Consider the following 27,016-nt stretch of genomic DNA (forward strand, 5'->3'; position numbering starts at 1 on the left):
GATGCACAGGTGGCTACATACAAGAGTAAGCTGGTGGCAGCAGTTTTGCAGTGAGAATTGGTTCTGATTGGCATCTCCTAGATCATGTACTCTTCCGGAGTCAATCACTGGGCCCAAAAAGAAGGAATGTGTGGGTGATTGGGTGATACCTGGGTAGATTCAGCTTCACTAGATGCACATAGGTTGAAAATGGGATGAGGATCCTCAGGTGAAAATTGAGAAATTATTCCTGGGAGAATGAGCAGATGCTGGGAAGTAAAAACAACTAACATCTTCTACTAGAAACCTAAAGAGGCTAACTCCCAGGCCTGAGCTCTAGGAGGACTTCTCCAAGAATGGAAAACAATGGAGCAAGGAGACATGGCCCAAACACACATTTGGGATAAAATTTAGACTTCATAGGATGTTCTGTGGAGGAAAGAGACAGCCTGCTACAAGCTTGGTAAATGAAAATATCATTCTGGAAACATTGTTTTTCTACTGCTGTTTCATGGTGCTGAGGATTGAACCCAGAATCTCATGCATGCTAAGCAAGTGTTCCATCATTGAACTACATACACCCTCAGTCTCCACTCCAAAACATTGCATTTTTCACATAGAGCATCATGTATGCATAGAAAACAGTTTTTATTAGCTTTTCCTTGACCTTCGAGCTTGCTGCCCCTTCCATTTTGCTTCAAATGAACCCATAATTTCATCTCAAGAATTCAACTGGAACTAATTCCTTTATTAAATAAACTTCATTTAGGGACTGACTGCCTTGGGTCCTAGGAGAAAGTGCATCTTTGCTTTTGCTGTGACCAATCTAGGTCAGCAAAGCAAAAGCTTATTTTTTTTTTTTTTTTTTTTTTTTTTTTTTTAGATACGTGAACCACAGCTTCCATGAAGGACAGAGGAAGCTTCCACTCTGAAGGTTCAAAGTGGAGAAGAAAGAATAATCGCAACAGGAGCAGTTCAGGAGGCCTACCTGCTGAGCCCCCCACCCTCTGCCAGGACAGCCCTTGGAAAGAGGTGCAGGTCTGTACTCACGAACAGAAGCCAGCAGCATCTCCAGGGCAGACTCAGAACTCTCCTTACTGCCTGGGGCCTGAGGCAGAGGACAAAAGTAGTTCCTGCAGGGACAGCCACCTTGTTCAGGAAGAAGGACAGATAGGGAGATTTGGGGGCTGTTATCCTTCCCTTTTTCTCTTTGTTAACAAGAAACAGTCCTGCTGTAGGCAGACTCCAGAATGATCCCTACTACCTGCTATTATTGTCGCCTTCCATAATGAGTAGGACCAACCTATGCCACAGATCAAATAGTGCAAAAGTGATGCATCTTTGGGAGGCAGGTCATAAAAAACACTGCAGCTTCTGTCTTGTTCTCTCTTGGATCATCAACTCTCAGAGAAGCCAGCTGCCATGTTGTGAATATACTCAAATTACCCTGGGAGGCCAGGGAGTTGCTCAGTGGTAGAGCACTCTTGCCTTGTAAGGACGAGGCCCTGGGTTCAAACTCCAGCACTACAAAAAGAGAAAAAACAAATATAGACATTGTAGCACATGCCTGTAATCCCAGCTATTTGGGAGGCTGAAGTAGAAGTATTACAAGGTCAAGGCCAGTCTGGGAAACTTTAGAAGACCCTATCTAAAAATAAATAATAAATTTTAAAAAGTCAGCCCTCTGAAAAGGCACACATGACAAGTAACAGAGGTCTCCTCTGCCCACATCCATGTGGGTGGATCATCCTGGGAGCAGATCCTCCAGCCCCAGCAAAGCCCTCAGATAAATGAAGCCCTGGAAGACACCAGATGAGAAACCTTGAGCCAGAACTACCCAGTGAAGCCACTTCCAAATTCCTGACCCAGAGAAATCAAGATAGTAAGTGTTCATTTAAGCCACTACATTTTAGGATAGTTGTTTTAGTTGACTTTTGCATCCCTAGGACCAAAAGATCTGACAAGAACAGTTTTAGAGGAGGAAAAGTTTATTTGGCACTCAGTTTCAGAGGTCTCAGTCAATAGATGGCCAACTCCATTGCTCTGGGCCTGCGGTAAGCAGAACATCATGGCAGAAGGGTGTGGTGGAGGAAAGCAGCTCAAGACATGGATATCAGGAAGCAGAGAGACCTCCACTCACCAGGAACAAAATATAAAACCCAAAAGCAGTTACCCACCTCCTCCAGCCACCCTGACCTGCCTTCAGTTATCACCCAGTCAATCATATGAGTAGATTAATGCACTGATTAAGTTAAAGCTCTCATAACCTAATCATTTCACCTCTAAAAATTCTTGCATTGTCTCACACATGAGCTTTTGGGGGACACCTCATATCTAAACCATAATAATAGTTATGCAGTAATGATAATGAAGCTCCACTTCCATATGCAGGCCAACAAGTCTTATTTTGTTACCATCCATCTCATACTTACAAGACTTGTTGCTGTTTGATGGCATGATTCCATTCAGCCTCATGGAAGCTCCCAGCAGGCAGGGATCAGGTTGTAATTAATCCCTCTTCCTGCCTGTTACCCTAATCTCCATCACCCAATACATAACTGCTTCATGAACGTTTAGCACAACAGCTTGAATTACTTTTTTTATCTTTCTATATGAGAGAAATCCTAGGAGCCCAAAGATGTCTCCTTCTTCCAGAAGTAATTCCCTTCCTCAACTCAAGATGAGACGCGCAACTCTTCAATTAATGGAAACCACTATAACCTAGATCTTAACTAGTTTGGTGTGATTTGGGATGCATTTTACAGAGACAATAGCTACTTGCAAGAGTCCACGAGTCAATGCAAATCGATTGCAGGAAATTGTGTCCAGCAGACAACCTCAATATCCCAGGAGGGACCTCACTGTGGCACAGTCACAGCCTCTGAACTGCCCACCCAACGGTGGGGACTTATGTGCTCACTACATTCCTGCCACTCCACCAAGGAGTCTGTCTAACACAGAGCCCTATCTCCAGGGAACGTACAATAAGCTAGGGGAGATGTTCACATGGAAAAATCAGCCACACGTAAATCTGAATTTGCCAAGGATCCACTGGAGTGTCGTTGGTTAAAAACAATCTTAGAGAACTAAGAACTAAGAAAGAGGTCTTCATTCAGAAAACAATTACCAGCCCCTATTCTTAGGACACAAGGCCTCAAGGAGTCCATGGTCTAACAGAGAAAGCTTAGGCAGAATTTTAAAGGTTGAGCAAGGAGGAAGGAAGAAAGAACAATTTCTTCCGGTTCATCTATACTCAATTTCTTAACTTTTTTGGTCCCACTAAAGATAACACCTGATAATGTAATAATAATTTTTGCTGGAAAATTCCCTACATTATTTCAAAGTCAAATGGGCAACTGGTAAAAGAAAATGTTAAGGTGCACCATGCTGAGGGCTCAAAAGACATTCTTCCATTAAAATTAAAATTCAACATCAGGCAAATGTAGTAAACAGCTGAGCTACCCCTCCTGGATAAGCGAGCACTCCCCCATCAGTTTAGTGTTTGAGAATCTGAAAGTTCTAGTAAAAACCTGAACCTAGAAAAGCTACCAGAGCAATGGTCATGCCAGAATCTAGTCTGCTGAGGCAAGCCCTCCTCTCTAGAGCATTATTGCAGGCCATGCAGCAACTCCACAACCACATAGCAGTGGCTTAGATGGGTGAGGATCTTACAGTGAGCTTTGTGATACTATAATGAAATACCTGAGATAACTATAAGAGAAAAGGTTTATTTAGCTCAGAACCTCATATTTCTGAAGGTTCCTGTCCAAGATCAGGGAGACTTGTTGCTATGAGCCTCTGGTTGGGGTGCCAGAGAGAATGACAAGAGGCCACATGGCAAAGGAAACTGATCACAGACCTCCCATTAAGTCTCACCTCCTAAAGGTTTCACCACCTCCCAATAGCACTACCCTGGGGACCAAGCCTTTGCACATGGGCTTTTAGAGGACATTCACATTCAACCAGGGAGCCCAGGTTTCCCTGATCCATTGACCAAGGGTTAAAATACCTTGCATCTGGGGCTGGGGTTGTAGCTCAGTGGTAATTAGCACTTGCCTAGACATGTGAGCGCCACATAAAAGCAAATAAATAAAAGGTTAAAAACAAACACTATGCATCTGCACTCAGACCACATCAAATGTTTCTCAGGACACTGATAATTACTCAGTCCATCTTAAAGAAGACACACGTGCACACACACACACACACACACACACACACACACACAGTAGCATTGTAAAATGCAATTGGTCAACGTTCAAAAAAAAACCGTAGAAGACTTTGCTGTTGGACTATTTCTGACTCTATATTTTATTCAGTCAATTGTCATCTCTCAACTTAAAAGTTTTCTCACAATGGTAACAAAATATGGGGTTTAGAAAAGAAAAAGGAGTGCGGGGGGCGGGGGGGGGGGAGAAAGAGGAGGCTCCCATCTGGAGCACAAGGAGCACAGGCTACTGCAAGCTCTGCTCTCTCATTTTTCCTTCTTACCACAACCCAGGGAGCATCAAAGAGCATGAGTACCCGAGGAGAGGAACAGCTTTTAACCCTCTATCTTCAGGGTCCATCTACCAAGTGCAATTTTCCACTTTATTATCTGTTGAATAGGTTGGTGAAATCAAATCTCCTGAACCCCCTTTGAGGGTATGGCTGTCCTGGGTCTCACCCAGTGATACATCACACAGCTTTATCCCTTCCAATTAGTGCCCGATGCGGGAATTGATGTACTGAAAATTAACATCATTGATCTTCATCCAAGAATATAGTCAACAAGGCATAATTTTTTTCCTGATCAATGTTACTGATCAATTACCTAATTAAAAAAAAAAAAAAAGGAGAAGAAGAAGACGACAAACGAAAGGCCTCCCCGGGTATCAGAGTGAATTTATGTGACTGTGCTGCTCTCATATACCTCAGGGCTGAGTTTCTGCTCAGGATTCAGTGTTAATAACAGGTAACCTTTCAAGCACAATTTCAAGAGAAATTTGTGCTCTGTGACTCCAAAGAAAGCCTGTGTGTCTCCGGGAGGGAGAAAAGCAGAACACCTCCCCAAACAAGGAGCTTGAGGCAGAAGAGCTCAGTCCCTGCCCCAGCTAGGTAGAGCAAAGTGGCTGGGGCTCCCCCACCCACCTCCTCTTAGTGGGCACCCTTTTGTGCAAAAGTTTACTGGGATCCTTGGTGAGAGGGAAACCAGGGATTAACAAGGAAAGGAAACAATTTTCTTGTCCCCATTTACTCCAAGATAAGTGAAGTGCCCTGGGACTCTGTCCACTTAAGATGACATTCTAACTCCAGGTTCCAGAAGTGGAAAGGGGGAAATCACCCAAGTGTCTCCGCAGTCTCAGCCCACGACCAACCCCTCCCCTGCTTCGGGTCCCTCCCACAGCTCCTCTTGGCTCCACCCCATCTGACTTCATTAGCCTGGGCTCAGCTTCCAGGAAGGGGACTCCCCTTATCCTGCTACAGGATTTATTTTTAGTCCTCACTAGGGGGCATTTGCATTTCAAAACAAACTCCTGTAGAAAGTAATGCTTCCCCTAAAGAAATGACTCCATTGTTCGAATTTCAGGCACTGTGTCTTCTTGGAGCTGGAATTTGCTGATTCCTACGTGGATGGAGTGGGAGACAAGGCACCCTGGAATCACACTGCTTAGGAAGCCACTCTTGGTTGCCAATGCCAGAAACCAGCCCTTCTCAGAGCTTTTCAAATACTTTCAGTCACTCAGTCACTCATGTTCTTTCACAAACGCTGTCTGTGCGCCACCGTGTGCCATTTCTGTGGACACACATGCTTCTGACATGTAATAATAATGCAGGCAAGCATCCTGTTCCTGCTGTCCCCTCTGCCCTTGACCTTCCCTCCACAAGCCCTTGTTTTCCTGTGATGAGGAGGAAAATTACAAGTCAATGATTCCTAACCTAGATGTCACCAATGAATGTCAACAGATAGTCACTAAATGTCAAATAAATAAATAAATAAGTGAAGCTTAATTGGTAGCAATTTCACTAAGTAATTTCATCTCCCTTTCTCTCAGTTTCTACCTGAGTACAGAAAAGGACACTTGTCACATGAAATTCATGAGGTCATGTCTATACATCACTGCCCAATGTTGTATTATTTACTCTGCAGATATGAGTGTCTCTTTCCATGGTAATAGCAAGGTCACTGGGCAGAAAATCATTTCACAGAGAAAAGAAAAAGGGCACCTCAAAAAAAAAAATAGTGGAAATCAATCCCTCACCTTCCTCCAAACATCCCTGTCTTGTAACAGGTTACAATCTACCTTTGAATCCTGCCATCTGGAATAGTGCCTCTCCTCCTCCCCTTCCACCTCGTTGACGCACCATCAATTTCTGAATGTCATCCACAATCACACTGTCTTCCCCAGGTTCTCGTAATTTCTCTTTCCTTTTTAACCTTTATCTTACTTAAACCATTAACTCTGCACTATCTGTTATGGAGGTGTTGATCAAAATCCAGTTACATTGTTTATAGACGAATAACTCGGCTCCAGTTTGTCTGAGGTTCCCACTCAGAAGGGCTGTGATTCTTTGGAGTAGCCTGTAAACCGGATTTTTGGCAGGCTCAGAAGGAAATAACCCCCAGCCTCAGGATGAGGGCATTTCATTCCTTGTGTTACACTGCCATCTAGTGACAGAATAAGGTATACTGCAGACACTGAGCAGATGTGGTCTGCTCTTATCTTTTTGTCTAGGATTTTGAGATCTCCAGGGAGAAGAATTGTAAATCAATAAATAATAAATGCCAGTATAACCTGTCATAGTCCAAATAGCCAAATTAATATTAAAGCCAGTTCTTCTTCAGGCATCAAATAACCTCATTATATAGAAAAACAGATTTCATAGATTGTCAAAAATCTGAAGTATGTGCGTCAATGGCTCCTTCAGCACCCCTTCCCTCACATCCTCGCCACCCATTTCACATCAGTTGAGCTGAGACCCTCTATTTGGTTTCTGATGGGAAAAGTACAGGGGCATCCTCCACAGCCATCAGTGCTCCCATGGAAAGATCTACAGGCCTTCAGGTACTTGTGTCCACCATGGATATACTCAGAACTCCTAAGGATTTTTTATGAGTCCAAAGGCTCTACAGAAATACAGGAGCTGCTGCAAGCTCACTAAAAGAACTGCTGCACCCCCATTCCAGGCCCCGAGGGCTCTGCAAACCAACAGCAAGCATGAATTAGGACCAGTCCTCCGCACGACCACATTCTGGCAGGAGGAACGGAGCCTCACTGAACAGCATTGACTCTGAGCATTGGCACTGAAAAGACGGACAAGGATTCAGAGTTCAGACGCAAAACGCAGCCACCGTCAAAGCTGGCAACCTCCACATCCCCAACCCAGAAAAGGTCCCAGAGAGGCCTCAGGCTTGTAGAAGACAAATATTTGTTTATCAGATGATTAAGAGGATGTATTCTCAGTCGTTATGAAAAAGTTAAGTTTAAATATGCAGACGTTTACCATCACGGAGAACAATGAAAATATTCTTTACCTCTAGAATTCCTGTGTCTCTGCTGAAATTCCTCCTCCGTTCACCCATTGGGTTCATCTTTCCCTCTATGTGATTGAGGTATTCATCATAGTATTTTAAAGGTCTTGTCTTCTAATTCAAACATCTGGGGCCTCTATGGTTCTGTTCTGATGGTTCTTTTTTTGTAATATAGGTTGTGGCTTCCTGCTGCTGGGGTTGTCATGTCTACTATTTTCTACATCTTAAGCTAGATGTTGTACATTAAAGAGCAGAAGAGACTGGAGAAAACTAAAAGGTGTTCCATTTCCCAGAAAGGACTCACCTTTTCCTCTGTCAGGCAGTTATGCTGAGGGTCCGACCTCTTCACTGAATCAGGTTTCAATAGTCTCAGGTCCCTCCATTTCAAGTATTTTAAAAGGGAGTTATGTCCCCCCACCTCCAGCTGGGCTATAGGATTCAAGCACCACAAAACCAAATGTTTTTGATTTCTAGCTCTGTCCCAATCCCAGTTTGAAGTGACTTTATTTAAGTTTATTTCTGCCTCCCACTCTTCTAAATTTTGAATTCCAGAATGAATTCATACATATGTAAATACACAGATCTTGGGCCTGGAGCCCATGTCTGCTTCCCCAAAAGCTCAAGTCAGAGCAGGCAAGGGAAAAGTGTAGGCCGTGTGTGCACATGCCCATGCAGTCTGCAGGGACTTCCCTGCAAATCCTCCTGATGCCTCAGGAATTATCCTATCAACCCAGTGAAGATCTCTTAGGAGCCTCACGTTCATTGGACCTTCCCTCACCAAAACCAAGCATTCTACCACATAGTGGTGAATGCCTGCAATCCCAGTGATTAGTAGGCTGAAGCAGGAGGATGGCAAGTTCAAGGCCAGTCTCAGAAACTTCACAAGAACCTGCCTCAAAATTTAAAAAAAAAAAAAGGACTAGGGATGGATATCAGTGGTAGAGCACCCCTGAGTTCAATTTCTAGTAGTAAAGTGTGTGGAATGGGGAGCTTTCCTGTGGATTCAGTTCACAGAGTGAAACTTCAGGGAACTGAAAGAATCTATGATAGTTGTAGTCTATACATCTGAATTTATGACCTTCAAGAGTAACTGTTGGAGACAGAAAGATTGGAGAACTTGGGATTCAAAACTGATATTGGGCCTTATGTGCCACATACGATAGGCCCTACTGTTCAGAATTCCAAATAGTCTTTTTGTATATGTGTGTGAAAAAGCTTTTTTATTCTAAATCAAATTGGTTCACCAACCTAATCATAACCATACTCAATATTTCCCATTTTGGGCAATCTCTATCACTCTCAATTTTTGGTAAATCTGCCTTAAATTCCCATCATCATAGCACCTATGACCCTCAGCAATCACTCCAGAAAACAGAGATGATCTAATAACACTACCTGTTCTTAATCTCATCTAATAAGTTTAAAATTCTTTCTCTATTAGGAATCATTAATAAAGTTTTCATGCTTCTTATGAAAGGATTGACATCATACAATGGTTCTGTCTGTTTGGAAGCAAGGACAGTTTAAAACTGTAGTCTTCATCATATAATAAACTGTTAAAGGGGGGAAAAAAAGAAGATCCATATTTCTTGAATTTTTTTCAAACCCTGAATTTCTTTTCAATACATAATGAACAAAACACAAGATCCATGATTCTTATTGGAACTATTTTTCTTATTTGAGGTTTTTTTCAGATCCTGAATTTTTTCTAAATCTACAACGAAAAAACCACAGGATTGGGGACGTTGGTTCTGGGATAAATCCATTTGCTGATAAGAAAGTCCAATTCCAGCTGGGGAAATTTTCCTGAGTCCCAGCCTTTTCAGTTTAACATTACATCTACCACCCAGAAAAATAAATCCAACTATGCATCTGGGTTGAAGGAAAAGAATTACTTTTAACTGTATAAAAAAAATGGAACTATGTAATGTAAAATTCCAAAAAGTCAAGTGGTGCTAAGATAAGATATTTTTGTTTCTTTTTCTTAGGAAAAAGGAGTTATATGGAAACTTCTCATTTTTTTTTCTTCTATTCTTCTATGTCCAAAATCAAAGGCAGGTCAAACTATAGGGTCCATCACAACTTCTCAACTAAAAAACTACTTGTGCTACTTTTCTGCCAGCTTTGGTCACATGGAAAACTAACTCTACTGTGCTAGATGACTCCACAAAACAGGATGAATAAAACCATAATATAGCAGCCTCTCATCTTAGGAAGGTGAATAGGGTTCCATCACAGACTCAAACAGGGTTGTTTGCTTTTACCATTCTTTCAACTAAATGTAAGCATGCATTCACAGGGTTATCTGCTACATAATCTGGTCTTTGTGTAGAAGAATGAAAAAATTTGAAAATGGGAAATGTTCCAAGACTTTTGAAAAAATCAGCAACAGCTTCTTTCTCCAGGAGAAAAATCCCTCCTTTCACCCAAAAATGTGGATTTACACATGTAAAAATATACACTCAAACAGAATCTCTTTAGGTATATAAGATATGAAATCAGTATTGATATCCTGTTCTTATGCTTTTTTATCGTATCAAAGGGTTAACTGCAAAACTGGATCTTTGTTTCTGTCCAATAAATTTATGTCACAAGATGAACCAGTATTTAGAGCTATAGGTAACTTTTTAACATCCCTTTCTTTTCAAATTACAACAAATACTTGGAATTTACTGCTGCAGTCTCAACTGTATGTACTTATCATAATAGTGACTGAAACTGGAAGCTCTTTTTTAAAAACGCTGAAGTCATCCATACTTGCCATTTATTAGTCTTCTTGTTTGAAGCAAAAGGCAAAGAAAATTAAACATCAGTCTTCATCTTGCAAAAGAATTATTTGATAATTAAACGAATTGCAGAAGACCCATATCAGTTGCTTTTTCCTTCCTGGAGAAGTCAGTAGGATTACTGCACCGTACCGACTTCTTTCTGTGTTGAATCTGAAAGGTGGAATAAAAGAAAAGCAGTCTTTTTCATTCCAAACCATGGAGGTAATGCGTAGAAAGGAATCCATGTTTCAGTAGAGAAAGGGGTGCATAAAAGAAGCAAGACTAACCACTCTAGAAGACAACCTAGAAACACCTGCCATGTTCCAAGTTCAGAATTTTGTTTTGAGATGAATATAAAAGCACCTAAATGTCAGGAAAGGGTTCATCCTGTGTGATAAGTATTCTCACATGGTCCAGGAGATGCAATTGGCTCCCCACCCAGAGGCCAAATGGCCAGATGGCCAAGGTGCTCCTCACTCCACCATCTTCCCTTCCTCTCACATCTGCCTCAAATGGTCAGTCTTAAATTGACTTAAAGCAGTTGCTGCCTGCCTCAGGTAGAGGGATGGGCTATGGTTTGGCTATGAGGTGCCACCCAAAACTCCTGTGTTAGAAATATTCAGAGGTAAAATGAATGGATTGTGAGAGCTGTTACCTAATCAATGCAACCTACTTTGAATAGACTAACTGGGTAGTAACTGTAGGCAGGTGGGATGTGGCTGGAGAAGATGGGTCACTGGAGGCATGCCCTGGAAGGGTTCATCTTTCCTGCAGCCCTTTCCTCCCCCTCCCCCTCCCTCCCCTCCCCTCTCTCTCTTTCCTGGCTACCAGGAACGAGCAGCATTCCCCCACCACACCCTTCTGCCAGGATGTTCTGCATCAACTTGGACCCAAAACAATGGAGTCAGCCCACCATGAATGACACCTCTGGAACCATGAGCCAAATAAACTTTTCTCCTCTCAGTTGTTCTTGTCAGGTACTTTGGTCACAGCATTGAAAAGCAGACTAACACAGAATGTACATGTGGTCATCCTGTAAGCATCAGTAGCCTCCATAGCCTGTTGACTCAGCAGGAAAGGGTTGCCTGGTAGAAACATCCAATGTTGAGCTGGGAGTATGACTCAGTGGTATAGCGCTTGCCTAGTACATGCAAGGTCCTTGAATTGATCCCTAGCACCACACACACACAGACCAATGCTAGCACAGGCACCTTACTGCTAAGTCTCTTCATTTTGTCAGAGTGGGTGGTTTCCTATGGCACTATTAAACCTGAAGAATGATCACTTGATCAACACATTGGCCAGGTTCCCTGCTCCCACATGCCCCCTCCCCTTGTCAATGCTCTATACTTGGCCAGTGTTCAGAAACAGTGCAAAGCAGGGTCAGGGAGGTTCATAATCTTGCACCTCAGAAACTCTCCTATCTTTGTGAGGATACAGATAATGGTGGCTACCATCCCTCAAATCTTATAGTCTCTGCCAGTCCACTTTAATGGATGCATCTCACTGAGTGCTCCAAATCATTCTAGGAAGGAGGTATAGGACCATCCCTTATCCAAAATCTGAAATGTTCTGGAATCTGAGGGTATGTGCTCAGAAAGTTTTGGATTTGGGAGTATTTCAGAGTGAATTTTTGAGTTAGGAATGTTCAACCAGAACAATCTGTGCAAATATCCCAAAACCAAAAGCCTCCAAAATATGAAACATTTCTTGTCCCAAGCATTTCAGATAAAAAATAGGCAACCTGCACTGTTTTCAACCTACAATACAGATAAGGCCTCATCTCTCTCAAACACACGAGGTATAATCATTTAAAAGAAACACAGATCCATTCATCTGTTGAAGGGCATCTAGGTTGGTTCCACAATCTAGCTGTTGTGAACTGAACTTCTATAAACATTGATGTGACTGTGTTACTGTAGTATGCTGATTGTACATATATGATTACACGAATGCTATGAATCTATATCGTATACAACCATAGAAATGAAATGATGTACCCCATTTCATTTTGTACAATGAATCAAAATGCAGTCTGTAAAAAATTTAAAAATAAAAAAAGAAGCAGAAAAGAAAAATTGTGTGTGTATATATGCATATGTATGTTATATATATATTTACATATGTACATATATATATAATATGTAAAATAATAGTGATATTTTTTAACTTGGTAGATTACAACTTTCACTAAAAACAAAGCCTTCTACATCCTTGTTGAAGATTTATTTTGGTCCACTACCTTTTCTTAAAGTAATAGTAGGAAACGATACTAGAATTGCTCATCTTTAATCCAAAAGTGGAGAAAAGAGGCTGCAGAAAAAATTCTCCCACTGTACAGTTACAGGCTACTAAATACATGGGTGTTGTGTTTATTTATGAAGAATGTCCTAGTTTTCATAGATAAGTTCTTATTAAATAGTTGAAGCTTAATCTTTCTGAGCTTACACATGAAATTTTTCTTCAGTACTCAGTGTAACAACCTAAATGTCTTTTTCTTTTTTTCCCTCCCTGGTACCAGGAGTTAAACCCCAAATGCTTTGCCACTCAACTACTTCCCTAGTGATTTTTTTGTTTGTTTGTTTATTTGTTTGTTTTGAGATAGGGTCTCACTAAGTTGCCCAGGCTGGGCCTCACACTTTCCATCCTCCTGCCTTAGCCTCCAAGAAGCTGGAAATTACAGGTATGGTGGTGCAACCTGAATGTCTTATAGCAGCAATCAAAAGAAACCTGTACAGGGTTGCTGGTGAAGCTGAAGTGGTAGAGTGCTTGTCTAGCATGTGAACATGGCCCTGGGTTCCATCCCTCCATAAATACAAAAAACCTGTACAGATACAAAAATGAGCAAGTGAGTAGAAAAATCATAAAATTTAAGAACATGTAGGTGTTCACTGACGAATTGTTTCCATTTACCTGTACATTTGAAGTTTCTCATAATAAATTATTGGGGACAGGAGAAGTGATTACAATGATGCCATCAAACTGTGATTTCCCACAGAACTTCACAAAGTCACTAGTGGGAAAACTGTATACATACCCATGTCTGCAAGTTTATCATTTATATGTAAAAAATTAAAGTCTTGTTTTCACCAAATGAAAACTTAGAAAATAAACCAAAAACACTCCTGTATCCTTACTTAGCCAATTATAAGTTTCAGAGTATTTTTACACTATTTTTCACTTTACACTATTTTTCTGCATATATTTGGTTTATTAATATTTTATAGTCTTTTTAAAAATTGAGATTTAATGCTGCCTGACAATTTACTATATATGCTATATATACACAAATCATAACTCAGAATACTTTTTAAAAATACAGATTCTGGGGACCTATCTACTAAATAAAAATCTCCAAAGATGATAATGAGGAGTCAGATTTTTTGAAACTTACCCTGTGATTGTAATACATTTAATCTACATAATAAAGTAGCACATACTTCATTTGCTTAGTCCACTAATGTCAAATATTGGGTTGTTTCCAAGTCTGTGCTATTTTAAACATCACAAAAACATCCTTAGGTATATCTCTGCATACAAAACACAATTATTTTCCAAGGACAATAAAGTGATTTGTTTGCTTTTTTAAGAAGACTAGTGAGCAGGAGGAATGCCCTGCACCCCAACCCAGCCACAATCTGAGAATTATGGGGAAGACTGGCAGATATCCAAGCTACCCAAGCTATTTAAGGATTGAGAGTTAAACTCCTAAACCCTAAAAAAGAAACAAAGAGGTCAACCTTCCCTGTCTCCATAATCATAGAAGTCATGTTCTAAGGGTCCCCTTGAGACTTGTGTTTTGTTTGTACAGTACTGGGGACCAAACTCAGGGCCTCACACATAACAGGCACATGCTCTACCACTGAGGTACACCTCCAGCCTACTATATTTTCTTGCTAGTTTAAAGTTCATGTTTTGGGGAAGGGGTCAGATTTCAGTACAAAGCACAGATGCCAGGACCGAGTTAAATCACCCCCCCCACATACACACACAAAACTCCCATTTGTCAAGCAAACTATGGTACAACATGGTAACTAAGGTTAAGTATACATTGTATACTTGAAAAATCACTGAGAAATTCAAATTAGCTCAATTTAGCCATTTCACTGTATACATATTTCAAAACATGTCATGCCGGGGTCCAGCCCTAGCAGGGGTCGTAGTGGTCACAGGTGATGGAGTAGGCATCAGCGAGGTGGAGAACAAAGCAACACAAACTCAAGGAATGGATGCTAAGTTCTAGATTTTATTTTTCCCAGCCAGCTTTTTATACATTAAAATGTTGACAGTTACATATGTTTTTCCAGAACAGAAAGAGATCACAAGGAAAAATAACAAAACTATCTGTATAATCATTACTAGACCAGGCAATGAAGTATTCTAATTATTTTTTAGTAATTGCTTACTCATGATAACCTATAACTAAACAATAAGACATATTAATATTGCTTAACTAATCATAAAGGTTAAAGCAAGTTCAGCAGGGTTGAGTAAATGTCAGTTGTGTGGCTACTGCTGTGGTTAATAAGTACTAGACAGTTTAAGCTAACAATAATATGACATCATCTTCTACTGTGTGAACTTAACATTGAGGAACTTTTTCTCCCGGGGATAGGTGGCCAATAATATTTACAGCATTTAGTAAATCCTAATCTTTAAGAAATGGAATATCTTGCATTCTTGTATGTATACTTTCAAACCAGATTATAACATGTCCTGATTTTACATCTAAATATCCTGTGAGAGATAAAGCAGGGTCTAAATCCAGGGGCTTAAGAGGCATCCCTCTGTAAGGATGTCATGGCTTTCCATTAATTAAATAAGCATTGTCATAAGGTGTTTTAACTGTAGGAACTCTATTTTCTTTATTTCTTCTGTTCCTGTTAATCATTCCTGATGGGGTTGGAGTTATTTGCCTACATACTTCAGGTCATCTGAGAGTAGTCAACAGGGGATCGGCAGCTAGAATCTATTTTTGTACTTTCTCATAACATTCTTGGTTATTCAAAGTTTCATTATGAATGACTAAATCTGAAATCACTGTTCCATTAGAAGTCTGGTTTTTATGTTTTAACTCTGGTTCTGTTAAGACCCCTGTTTTCAGGGAAAACACATAAAATATTAATAGTAAACCTACACATATTAAGCAAGCAAGGAAGGAAAGTCGGCAACCAAATTCCCAATACGATGAGACTTTGCAAACACCTTTATTACTCAGAGAAATCCTTGTCAAGCACTGAGGGGAATTGCAGGTGGCGTAACAATGTCATATACCACAAATATATAAAATTTTTGTCAATAAAAAATAAAAACGCTTATATTTGATAGTTTACAAGGAATCAGTCCCCAAGAGCACTTTCTCAAACTCAGGACTGCAGATCCTAACTATTCAAAGGCATCTGCAAATGCAACACACTTTGGCCTAAATGTTGTCTCCATACTGAGCCAGGTAATCTACATATCAAGTAAATGCATTTGAGCTCATTTAGATGAGTCACCTTCTTGCCACTGAATTTCAGGGCCTGCAATCTTATTTTTAAGATCAAAATGGCACAAGGTCATCACCCAAACAATCCTTTAAACTGATGTTTCTCAAACCAGAATCCGTGGACTTATTTCCAGGGTTCTCTGGGAATTTTTCTTCCCTCTTTGAAAGGAATTTACATTGCACTCAAGGTTGAGAGTACAGGGGTCCTACTGCTATTCTCTCTTGCCCAGCACCCAGCCCAGGCCCAGAACTCCGAACCCTAATTAAGGTTAACTCAAATTAAGGCCACAAAATTCTACAGTACTCTGACACTCCGGAGGGGTTGGAGCCAGGCCTTCTTTTCACACTGGGAAATGAGAACCACCTCTGTGCCTTTCAGCGTATTGCTAGAAACTTAATATTCTGGGTCTCAAGAATCCTGAGCCCAGCAAGGCCGACTCCACTCTACAGGTTGGAAAGAGGCTCAGACATGGGAAATGCCTTAAACAAGTTCGCAAGACTAGTTAGTAACAGAAAGAGAACTAGATCCTGAGCCCCCTATCCCAACTTCACTGTCAACACCGGCAGCACAAGCTGCCTGGGCTGCTTTTTAATAACTGTGGTTAGGAACACCACAGACATCATTGCCGCCGGTGGCACCAGCATCCCCGCCCCAAGTGGTCCCTAACCTCCCTCGTGTCCTCTCCAAATCGGTTCGCCTAGCCATACTACCAGTATTCCGTATGCCCTAAGACCAACAACACTACTCCACCTACAGGAGACCCAAGTGGAAAAGGCCCAGCAAATCAGGTAATAGCGAGTTAGCTCCAAGGCGCATGCGCTATCCCAGGTCGGCGCACGTCTGTGACGTCACGCTCGGCGCCATCTCTGTACTACCAAGGAGTCCGACTTCAGCTGCCCACCCGACAGTGTCAGTGGACTGCGCTTACCGCGCGGCTTGGGGCACTAAGAACCTTTTCAGCCGAAAATTTGCAGAGAGAGACTGCTGATGGCTGAGAGCAGCTGAACAGAGTGACGAGAGGGAAAGCGTCAACGACGCTGAGGGAGACGTCATCAGAGCGCACCGGAAACGGCCCGACAATGAAGAGTAAGGGGTTGAGGGCCACGGTATTGGTGTGGGGTGGGCATGTGAAGGTTCAAGAACTTGGTGCTGGTGGGTGAAATGAGTCAGGACTACCTGACTACAATGGGAATTGTCCCACCTTACATAAAAGGTAATTCAGCCTCTGAGCTAGGATCTGATGTCAAGAGTAGAAAGCAGACGCTCCTGGAGACTCATCTGCGCTGTGCGGTGCTGGAGCCGGAGGGCCCACGAGATTGGCCAAATGTAGCCACTACCTTTCTGGGTATCTGCGGTCCAGGCCCTGCTCTCTGCCCCGTTTTTCCACCTTTGACTCGTGTAGAGTGCAGGGAGCCGCCGGGGAAGCATCGTGAACCAAGGGCTTTGGGATTTGAACCGAAAAGAGATGTGCTAAGGAAGGGAAGCAAGCACCGGGGCATTTATAAGCAGGAGAGCATAGTCAGCATAAAGACTGGGCCTTGGATCAGGATTTTGATTTCCTCCTTTGCCAATTCCTACCAGTATAAGCAAGTTAAAGTGTCTTAGCGTTATAAGCAGGAGAGCATAGTGAGCATAAAGACTGGGCCTTGGATCAGGATCAGGATCAGGATTTTGATTTCCACCTCTGCCAATTCCTACCAGTATAATCAAGTTAAAGTGTCTCAGCGTATCTGAGCTTAAATAGAAATAACGTGCGCATAAATAGAAATAACGATTTTAAAGGATTATTTAGGCCGGGTGTGGTGGCACATCCCTGTAATTTTAGCAGCTCAGGAGGCTGAGGCATGTGGAACATAGGTGTGAGGACAGCCTCAGTAAGTTAGACCCTGTCTCAAAATAAAAAATGAAAAGGACTTGGTATGTAGCTTAGTGGGCAAGGGCATCCCTGGGTTCAATCCCCAGCACCAAAAAAAAAAAAAAAAAAAAAAAAAAGAAGAAGAAGAAAAAGGATTGCTTAGAAAGTGTAATTGATACTTGTGGTGAGAATCAGGGCCCAGTCCCATTTCGCCAGTATGAAGAGTGAACACCCCAGAAACTCCTAAGTGTAGAAAACTAGTTTTATTTAAAGGGTAGAACAAAAATAGACTTCTCGGAAGAGAAGGGGCCCCAGAGCTGGGTGTCCTGCCCCTTTTTTAGCTGTTAGATTTCCTTCATTCTCATGCTCCCTTTTTCCCCTTATCGTGCCTGTGTGACTAGGGACCAAAAGGTAGAGTGATCCAAGGATGAGAATGAATCCTTCCAGGGATACAGGCAGGAAGGGAGCAGCCCAGAAGGCATTCATTAACTACTGCTTACAGGGAAAAAAATTCCCTGGTGGCAGGTAACCTTGGCAACAGGTTGAGGGGTAGGAGGCTGTGTCCTGAGTGTATTAGTATTTTATTTCCTTTCAAACCAGCCCCCATCTTCCCTATTTGACTCAATCATTTATTACCTTCGCTGACTGTCCTTTTGCACCCCCCCATAATGAGATATAAAATACATGTACCTTTTCATCAACTCCCTGGTAAATAATGAGTGTTTGATAACTGTTATGTATGTATTGTAGCAGAGAGACCTCCAAGTCTGATGCTAGACATCTATGACGGGTGAAATTTCCAGGCCCTGCAAATTTCTCTCTACAAGCAAGTTAAAATTTCCATCTTCCATTTGAGGGTGAACTGGATCCTATATAAAACAAAACCTCCTTGGTTTGCTTGCTTAAATATGTAGTCAGTGAAGCACAAGCCTACCTGGTTAAAATTACAAAGTATAGTGTGAATTTAGTTTTCTAGTCATTTGGCCCTTATGCTAATCCTTTGTCCCATTTTTATTCCATTCATACCTGTTCTCTATTCCCAATACCAGTTTTCTTTCCAGACAAATTAAGGAAGAAACAGGAGTACAGAAGCTTTTAGAAGTTGACACCATATTGATCAATATATACAATTTGAAGAAAGACCACTATATTTTATCAGTTCAGAACATCATTGCTTAAATATATTCCAATTTCATGATGCTAAAATGTGAAAGATCTTTCTTAAACATCATGCAGTCAGCAAAATATAGTATTTCTAACCATCTGCATCCTGGACAGCTGTATCACAAGTTAATGAGTTACTTCATTAGACATAGTGAACAACTGCTCAAAATTCTAACTTGGTTTTTAATCAGGCAACTCTTTTTTTAATTTATTTTTATTGTAAACAAATGGGGTACATCTTATTTCTCTGTACATGAAGTAGAGGCATACCATTTGTGTAATCATACATTTACTTAGGGTGTTTGATTCATTGTTATTTTTTCCTTCCCCCCCCACCCCTCCCACCCCTCTTTTCCCTCTATACAGCCCCTCCTTCCTCCATTCTTGCCTCCCTCCCACCCCCCCATTATGTATCATCATCCACTTATCAGCGAGTCATTCGTCCTTTGTTTTTTTGAGATTGTTTTACCTCACTTAGCATGATATTCTCCAATTTCATCCATTTGCCTGCAAATGCCATAATTTTATTATTCTGTATGGCTGAGTAATATTCCACTATATATATATATATATATATACCACAGTTTTTTTATCCACTTATCAATTGAAGGGCGTCTAGGTTGGTTAATCAGGCAGCTCTTAAGTGTGGGTCAGTAACCTGCAATTGCATCTCGGAACTTTTTAAAAATTTGGGATGTGGGAGTAGGGACCCAAAATCTATGTTTTAATAAGATCCCAGACTTCTTAAACACATTAAAGTTTGAAAAGCACTCTTTTCAAACCATGCCCTTGGAACTTCTAGGACAGGCATTACCAAAGGGAGGTATTCAAGAAGGTTGGGAGGTTCTGCTCTGTGGTGAAGCTCTTGCCTGGCATGAGTGAGGCCCTCAGTTCAGTCCTCCACCCCACCCCCCAAAAAACAATGCTTTACATATCAACCCCATCTTCTACCTCTGAATGAGCAGTTATTTTTCATAGAAAAATCTTGGGTCTTAGAGCCATATCTAATAGTCATTAATCATTTCTTCCTTTTTTTTTTTTTTTTTTCCTCTCATCTCCCAGGTGTGATCTACCATGCCTTCTCTCAGAAAGAGGCAAAAGAATACGATGTTCAGGTACAGTTTCTGGGAGGAGGTCCAGGAGCAACAGAGGTGATGGCAAATATGTCTCCGTTGTTTCTAAGCCTCTAGTACAGGTTTAACTGTACTTTCCCACGTCTTACTCCTCATCTTTCTGGTAGACATCTTTGACTCCATCAAGGTCTGTTGTACCACTGTTTCCATATGCCAACCTCCTTTCCTGTTGTGCCAGTCAGGTCTGATGAACTTGGACTCCTTGGTCTTTTGTCATCTCCCACTATATAGGGAATACTAGGCCATGCCCACCTGAAACCTACCCCAATGAGCACTATCATTTGACCTTGTCACTGTGCTCCTTTCACTCTTGAAGAAGGCATGCAAATCGCATTTCATAAGTGGGACTTATAGATTATATTTGGATGTCCAATGCGTTTGATTATTTATGCAAAAATTCCACTTGTAGCTCACTTGATTTCAAAATCTTGAAATCAAGATTTTGAAAAACTAGTATACTTTTATTTTGTTTCTCTATGAAAGAAAGATCACTTAGATATTTTTAAAAATCAAAAAAGTGTCTTCTCATCTTTAGTAATGATTATAACGAATTAGTTTCTGGTTATCATCTAAAAGTACAAATTTGAAATAAATATAATTCCTTCCATACCTACTTTGAGCTACTTCAAAGATTATATGTATCCTCTCTTTTCATTCCCTCCTCTCCCATGGAGAGATCTTGATTACTATCGACCCATAAATTTCAGTCTTTCAATTAACCTCAGTCTGGTATTTACAATCTGGTTAGTGCAAGAAGAACCTAGCAAATAGGCAAACCAAAAGGCAGGTCTTCATTGAAAAGCATTGTCCAGGACTGTGGCAGATGAGAGGGCAGAGACACCCACTGACCAATAAGGAATAGATTGTTGGAACTCCAACTTGAGAGGCAGTGATGATTGGAGTTTTTTAAGGAATTATACACAATTATGACAGTTCTTTTGCCCACAAGTCCTCTAAGAGCAGGTGCTCGTTCACAGTAACTTGACACTATGTGCCACATTGGAGAAAGTGAGCAAGGAACCTGAGATGCACTGTTCACCTTTCTTCAAACAGTGCAGAAGCAGACCACGTAGACACTAGCCACACTATACACAGGACTGGAAGCCCAAGTAAAGAGGACTGTGATAGGGGCTCAGTATCAAAATTCCTACTTCCTGGGCACCCTGAAGTTCTTAGTTTTGCTGTATTCCCTAGTTTTAGGTTTCTCTCCCTGAAAACAGCTTGATTGTACTGAGTTCGCCTTCATATGATCATGACTGAATAAATATCATTGTCATACATTTCTCAAGCTTTGCTCCCTACTAAGCTTGAAAGAAGTCTTCTAACCATAAAGACTTTTTATCCTTAACAGAATAACCTCAGACAAGCAGGACAGGAAGTCAGTGTTTGACATGACTGTTACATGTGACAAACTCACAAGTTGGCATATGGATGTGACATCTTGATGACTGTGGGTAGCAAACACTTGGCAGATAGAAATTGTGTGAGCCTGAGTGGGTAGACAGATGGGTCAGTGAAAATAGTGACTTTCGGGAGTGATGGGTGAGAGTGTCTGGCAGTGTGGCAGCCTGGAACAGAGCACTGAGCACCACAGCACCCTGTCTCTCTGCAGCATCAGGAAGCCAGTCGGGCAGAGGCCTTTGTGAGGGCCTTCCTGAAGCGGAGCATGCCCCACATGAGCCAGCAAGCCTGTGAGGATCAACTGCAGCGCAAGGCTGTTGTTCTGGAGTACTTCACCCGCAGGAAGCGAAAGGAGAAGAAAAAGAAATCAAAAGGCCTCTCTGCCAGACAGAGGAGGGATCTTCGGCTCTTTGACATTAAACCCGAGCAACAGAGGTGAACCCTGCCTTTCCTTTGCCTCGTACCCTACTTAGTCTTAGAGTGTGCAGGGAGCACAGTGGCTGGCTAGGCAGCTTCTGCCCCACCCAAGTTCAGGGAGCTTCTCCATCTTCTCCACAAGGGGGCAGCCTTCCTTTACCAATTCATGCTGTGTTTGGGTTTTGCTTTCAATAGCAAAGCGTGGTGAGACTGAGGACTCTTCAGTGTTTGGCTTCTGTCCTACCCTTAACTAATAAGATCAGTGCCATAAGTGAGTCTGTTGCCTGTGGCAACAGGCTGTTGTCTTTCAGCTTTCTTAGAAAAGAGGAACTGATATTTCTTAATATATAGCTCTTTGTAGCTTTTAATATCACTCTACAGAATCACCCACTAGGATTTTATTGCCAAAGAAAGATTCTGCCTACACGTTTCAGAAGTTTCTGAAAGGAATGCATCACCATCTTGTGGGAGGACATTTTCCTCTGGCTGACACTCTGTCTCCTCTTGGCAACAATTCTGAGTTCGCATGTCTTGGGACTATATATAGACTTTTGCTTGGAGATCTATAGCCAAATAGCCTCCTACATTCCAGAAGACAATTGAAATATGTCATTTTGACCATGGTCTCTCAGAAAACCAGCAGCAGGCTGTGGGTGAAGGAGGCAGCTGCCACCTGCCCAGGGTTGCCTCACTGCTATCCTCACAGGTAGAACTCGTTTTGGACTTAGAGTTTGTGGTTCTTGTTTTTCTAACCCATGGCCTCATTCCTATAAATATATTCCCCAAGAAGCACCAAGACAAGTGATAATAGCCCAGGAGGGAGGCCTTTGGGGACCTCTCACCTGCTCCCTCCCTCTTCTCACCACTTGTTCCCTCACCTTCCAGACAGACCTGTTACCTTGTGGGAACACCAACATGACAACTGGCAACTCCTGTACACTGAGGGCTCACTAAATTCAAAATCATGTGTCACATAAGCTCTTAAAATCAGTTCCTTAAATAATACTGCAGTCATTTCTCATGAGAAGAAGTGCAGATGAATGGCACCCTAGGTTGGTAAGGCAGCCAGTCCCATGGCCATCATTGTTGTCTGTAGACGTTCCTTAGGGGCTGGGATGACGAGGCAAGTTCCAGCTGTCATTGCTGTTATCTAGCCAGCAGGAAGGATGATAGGGCAAAGAAGAGTCACTCCTTCCTTTTCTCATTAGAAACAACCTCAGAAAAGGTTCTACCATTGAGGAAACTGATGTTCAAAAGATAAAGGTATTTGATTTTAGTCTAATTGTCAACGGTGAAATTACTATTTATACTCACTTCCTAATGTTTCCATGTCATCGTTATTGGCATGAGGCCAAGCTCTGTTCTGTTTGAACATTTGAACCCCAAGCTGATGTTGCCTAACTCTTCACCTGTTTCTGGCTTTATCACAGATACAGTCTTTTTCTCCCTCTACATGAACTCTGGAAACAGTACATCCGGGACCTGTGCAATGGTCTCAAGCCAGACACGTGAGTTGGTTTTTGAAGATACCCACTGGAACAGATCCCAAGTGTTAGGATAATTGTAAATGCAGCCTTAGAAAGCAGCTGTCTGTGTTGCCTGGCTGCAGAAGTTTGTAGACCTGTTTGCTTTGTTCAGAACTCTTCATCATGGTATAAATTAAGGGCTTCTGTTTACTTTGTAGGCAGCCACAGATGATTCAAGCCAAGCTGTTAAAGGCAGATCTTCATGGTGCTATTATTTCAGGTAATTTGCTTAAGAGCACCTGGTCATCCAGATGTTCACACTATCACTCAATAGCAACATAGCACTTGTGTTGCCACATGGGTTCCTCAAGATTTCTCCAGATCATCAGCACTGAGGGTCAGAGACAGTTACAGCTATCTTGGCCTGTTCTGGTCTTGTTGAACACATTCTGCATACACTCTGAGGGCACTCGCTCATGGCCAGGAATCTTGAACACAGAGTCCCTTTCGGCCTGGCCCATAGTTTCCAAAGTCTGCTGTGACTGACAGATGGCTCCGAAAGTCTGTACCTTTTCCTTGAATGTGAGGCTTATTCATCCAGCTGTTTATTGGACAGAGCCACCTGATATCCAGTAGGCACCTCAAACTCTATGTATCCAAAACAAAACTCTTAGTCTCCTCTCACCTCAAGTCAGCCCCACCCTTGGTCTTCCCTGTCTCAGTTAATGAAACTAGTATTTACTTTGGCTCTTCAGAGCAAACACCTAGGAAATATGCATGTTTCTTCTTTTCTAATTTTCTAGTCCATCAGCACATCCTAGTAGCCAAATCTAAACCACCACCACCTCCCCTGCATTACTTCAGACACACTTCCCCTTCACCCAGATCATACAGCCAGAGTGAAGGTTTTATAACAGAAATCGGATCATGAAGGGCTACAGATATTGCTCAGTGGTAGAGTGCCCTTAGCATGCTCAAGGCCCTGGGTTCCATCCCCAGCACACACACAAAGAAAAGGAAAAAAAAAAAAATAACCCAAAACTCATGTCTCTTCCCTTCTTTAAACCTTTGAGAGGCTTTCCATCCTTTTTGAGTAAGAGTCTGCCTCCATACTATGGTCTAAAAGGCTCAACTTACTCCCTTGGCAATAGTCTAACCACACTGACCTCCTTTCTGCACTCATTTCTTTCTACTTGGTCTTGCCTCAGCGACCTTGCCTTTGCTCCTTCTCTCTGCCCAGAGTTACCCCATATATTCATACACTGAATGCTTATTATTATTTAGGCCCCTTTTCAGATGTCACTTCTCTTGAGGGTCTGCCATTACTAAAAGTGATCCCCTCTAACTTCTTTCTTTGTCCTTATTTTCTTCATAGCACTTATTACTGAGAAAACATATTTTCCTGTGTTTTGCCACACATTGCCCCTCCACACACACTGTTGGAACGTTGAATGAGACAGGATCCATAATTATCTCACTAAGTGCTGTGCCCCCAGAACTACCTAGAACTGCACTGGGCACACCGTAGATGCTTAGCGAATGTCTGTACAGCGTCAAGTCAGTGGTCAGGACAGGTGAGGAGCCTGCTCCCTGTGGTGGTAGCTTACCTCACATTGCTGACTGCCAGGTGGCTCTACAACAGGACTCCCATTGCAGTCAGAGTTCAGGAGATCTTGGGGAATGCACAGGAAGGTGTCCATTCAGATCATGCTAATGACAATTGGCTCCATCAGAGAAACCAGACACTAGGCATTGGTGGTGCTGAGCAACTATGACCTCTTGTCTCCAAAACCCTTCCTCAGACCCTGGTGACCACATGTTCTCCAAAGGGCATCTCATAAGAAGAACCCAGAAAATACAAAGCTCCAGGGCAAGGATTTGGGAAACTTGGGTTCTCACTTGGGTTGATCAGGGCCCCTCTGGGCCTTCCTTTATTCTGCTGTTGGATAAGAAAATGGAACCAGCGCCCCCAAATCCTTGAGGCCTGACTGATTGGCCTTTCCAACACCCGAGAGGCCTGAGACTTCAGCTGCCTTTCTCCTTTGCAGTGACAAAATCCAAATGCCCCTCGTATGTGGGTGTCACAGGAATCCTTCTACAGGAAACAAAGCATGTTTTCAAAATTATTACCAAAGAAGATTGTCTGAAAGGTACGTAACCATGTCTGAGTGTATTACAGCTATGGTCTTCCCACCTGCTGTCCTATCTCTTTGAGGCTCCAAGAGTTCCATTTGGCCTATTGAGTCAGAACAGATTGCAGATACTTAGCAACTCTATATTCCCAGCCTGCAGAGCCCACCCCTGCCCTGTTGGCTCTCCCAGGAGGCATTTGTGAACCTGGCCAGCAGCCCTGACTGCTTGGTTCTGCCTCAGTTCTGTTTGGGACCCTCCTTCTTCCAAAAGTTGCTACCTCCCAAAGGAGTAAGCAGGTAAGAGGAAGGAAACTAAAGTAGTCCCTGTCCTTGGGGTTCTGAGGACCATGCTTTTTGTGTTGACACTTGGGATATACCATCATGGTCAACATTGCTCAAGCAGACGCATTGGTTCTTCTATTTCCAGAGACTTCCAGCAATCGGAGAATGCCCCCACCTCCCTGCTTTCTCTCTCTCATTATTCCAGCACAGACTACCACTAAGCTACACCCCCCAGTTCCTGTTCTTATGTTTGTCTAACATTGTAAACCTCCAGAAAGTGGTGTGAAAGTTTGTCCACTGAGCATAAGGCCAAGAGCCTCTCTGAAGGTTATGTGGAAAAACCTGTTTTCTGCAGTTGTTCTGGGAGCTTCTGGTTCTGGGAATTTGGTTCATAGGCTTTGGCCCTGAGAATTAGGTGTTGAGTTATACTTAGAATGTGAGTCAATTGGCTTTCTGACAGAATAACCACAGGTAGTCATGTGCTGCTACCTGGGTAAGTTTCCCTGTTTCATACTAGCTTATTTTTGTAATGCATGTGTTTTGTGAATAACATTCTACATAAAAGTGAACTTACCACTTTTTTTCTCATCCTTTTTCTTTTCCCTACCCCCCCCCCAGTTATCCCCAAGGTAAACTGTGTGTTCACAATAGAAATTGATGACTTTATTTCCTACATTTATGGGAGCAAATTCCAGCTTCGGTCAAGTGAGCGGTCTGCCAAGAAGTTCAAAGCAAAGGGAACAATTGACCTGTGAATTCTTTGCCACCTTAGACAATTGTTTATGACACCTGGAAATTGGAACACCCTACAGATCCACCTGTCTGTGAAGAGATTCTAGTTATGGAATCTGATTTCTAGCCAGTGGAAATCAGAGTTAAGGACTTTGAGTAATATGGGAATATGCCCAGTGTACTGAGTGAAGGAGTCAGGGGACAGACGTCTAACTCTAAGTGGCCTTAATTTTTTTTACTCCCATGGAGAGAAGAGAATGGCCGAGAATACACCAGGATCAGCCCTGGTTGACTTGAAGGGTGGAATTATTAGGTCATTTCTTTTTCATATTTTTGTGTTTTCTGAATGTTGTATGATGTTCATGTAGTAATAAAATATACATGTATGCATAAACAGACTGCAAATAAAAAAAAAAAACTTCCTGCCATTCAGCCAGGTTGAAAGGGAAGGGGAGCCACAAAGTTGTGCCAGGATCACGCCATCTACTGGTTCAGGAGACACTTGCCATCATGCCCTGCCTTTCACAGTGGTGCAGCACATCTTTGACATGTTACTTTAAAAGTACCTACCATCAGACTCATTGAGCTAACTAAGGCTTACTTTGCAGTTTAAAGAAAGTTAAGAGAAGGCTGGGGATTTAGCAGAAAAGAAAGGAGAGAGGGAAAGTTGAAGAGGAGTGAGTGA

General features: G+C 42.1%; 1 protein-coding gene across 2 annotated transcripts; it reads left to right on the forward strand.

Moving 5' to 3' along the window:
* Positions 1-16,613: 16,613 nt before the first annotated feature.
* On the forward strand, positions 16,614-26,729 carry Pop4 (POP4 homolog, ribonuclease P/MRP subunit). Of its 2 annotated transcripts, none has more exons than XM_047530127.1 (7): positions 16,614-16,835; positions 19,831-19,883; positions 21,514-21,737; positions 23,150-23,227; positions 23,404-23,465; positions 25,234-25,335; positions 26,218-26,729. In XM_047530127.1, the coding sequence occupies exons 1-7, from the start codon at positions 16,829-16,831 to the stop codon at positions 26,352-26,354; spliced, it is 663 nt and encodes a 220-aa protein (XP_047386083.1). In that variant the 5' UTR covers positions 16,614-16,828; the 3' UTR covers positions 26,355-26,729. The 2 variants fall into 2 exon arrangements, with proteins under 2 accessions (XP_047386083.1, XP_047386082.1); XM_047530126.1 differs by lacking the exon at positions 16,614-16,835 and adding an exon at positions 16,837-16,962.
* Positions 26,730-27,016: the final 287 nt, after the last annotated feature.

The sequence above is a fragment of the Sciurus carolinensis genome, chromosome 16 (genome assembly GCF_902686445.1).
Source record: "Sciurus carolinensis chromosome 16, mSciCar1.2, whole genome shotgun sequence".
In the NCBI taxonomy this organism is placed as follows: Eukaryota; Metazoa; Chordata; class Mammalia; order Rodentia; family Sciuridae; genus Sciurus; species Sciurus carolinensis.

What these genes read in the sequence shown, in the direction of transcription:
- Pop4 (XM_047530126.1), top strand. Translation starts at nt 16,911, where the DNA reads ATGAGTCAGGACTACCTGACTACAATGGGAATTGTCCCACCTTACATA. An exon ending in ATTAAACCCGAGCAACAGAG is followed by an intron (nt 21,738 to 23,149) that starts GTGAACCCTGCC and finishes GCTTTATCACAG; the next exon opens with ATACAGTCTTTTTCTCCCTC. An exon ending in TCATGGTGCTATTATTTCAG is followed by an intron (nt 23,466 to 25,233) that starts GTAATTTGCTTA and finishes TCTCCTTTGCAG; the next exon opens with TGACAAAATCCAAATGCCCC.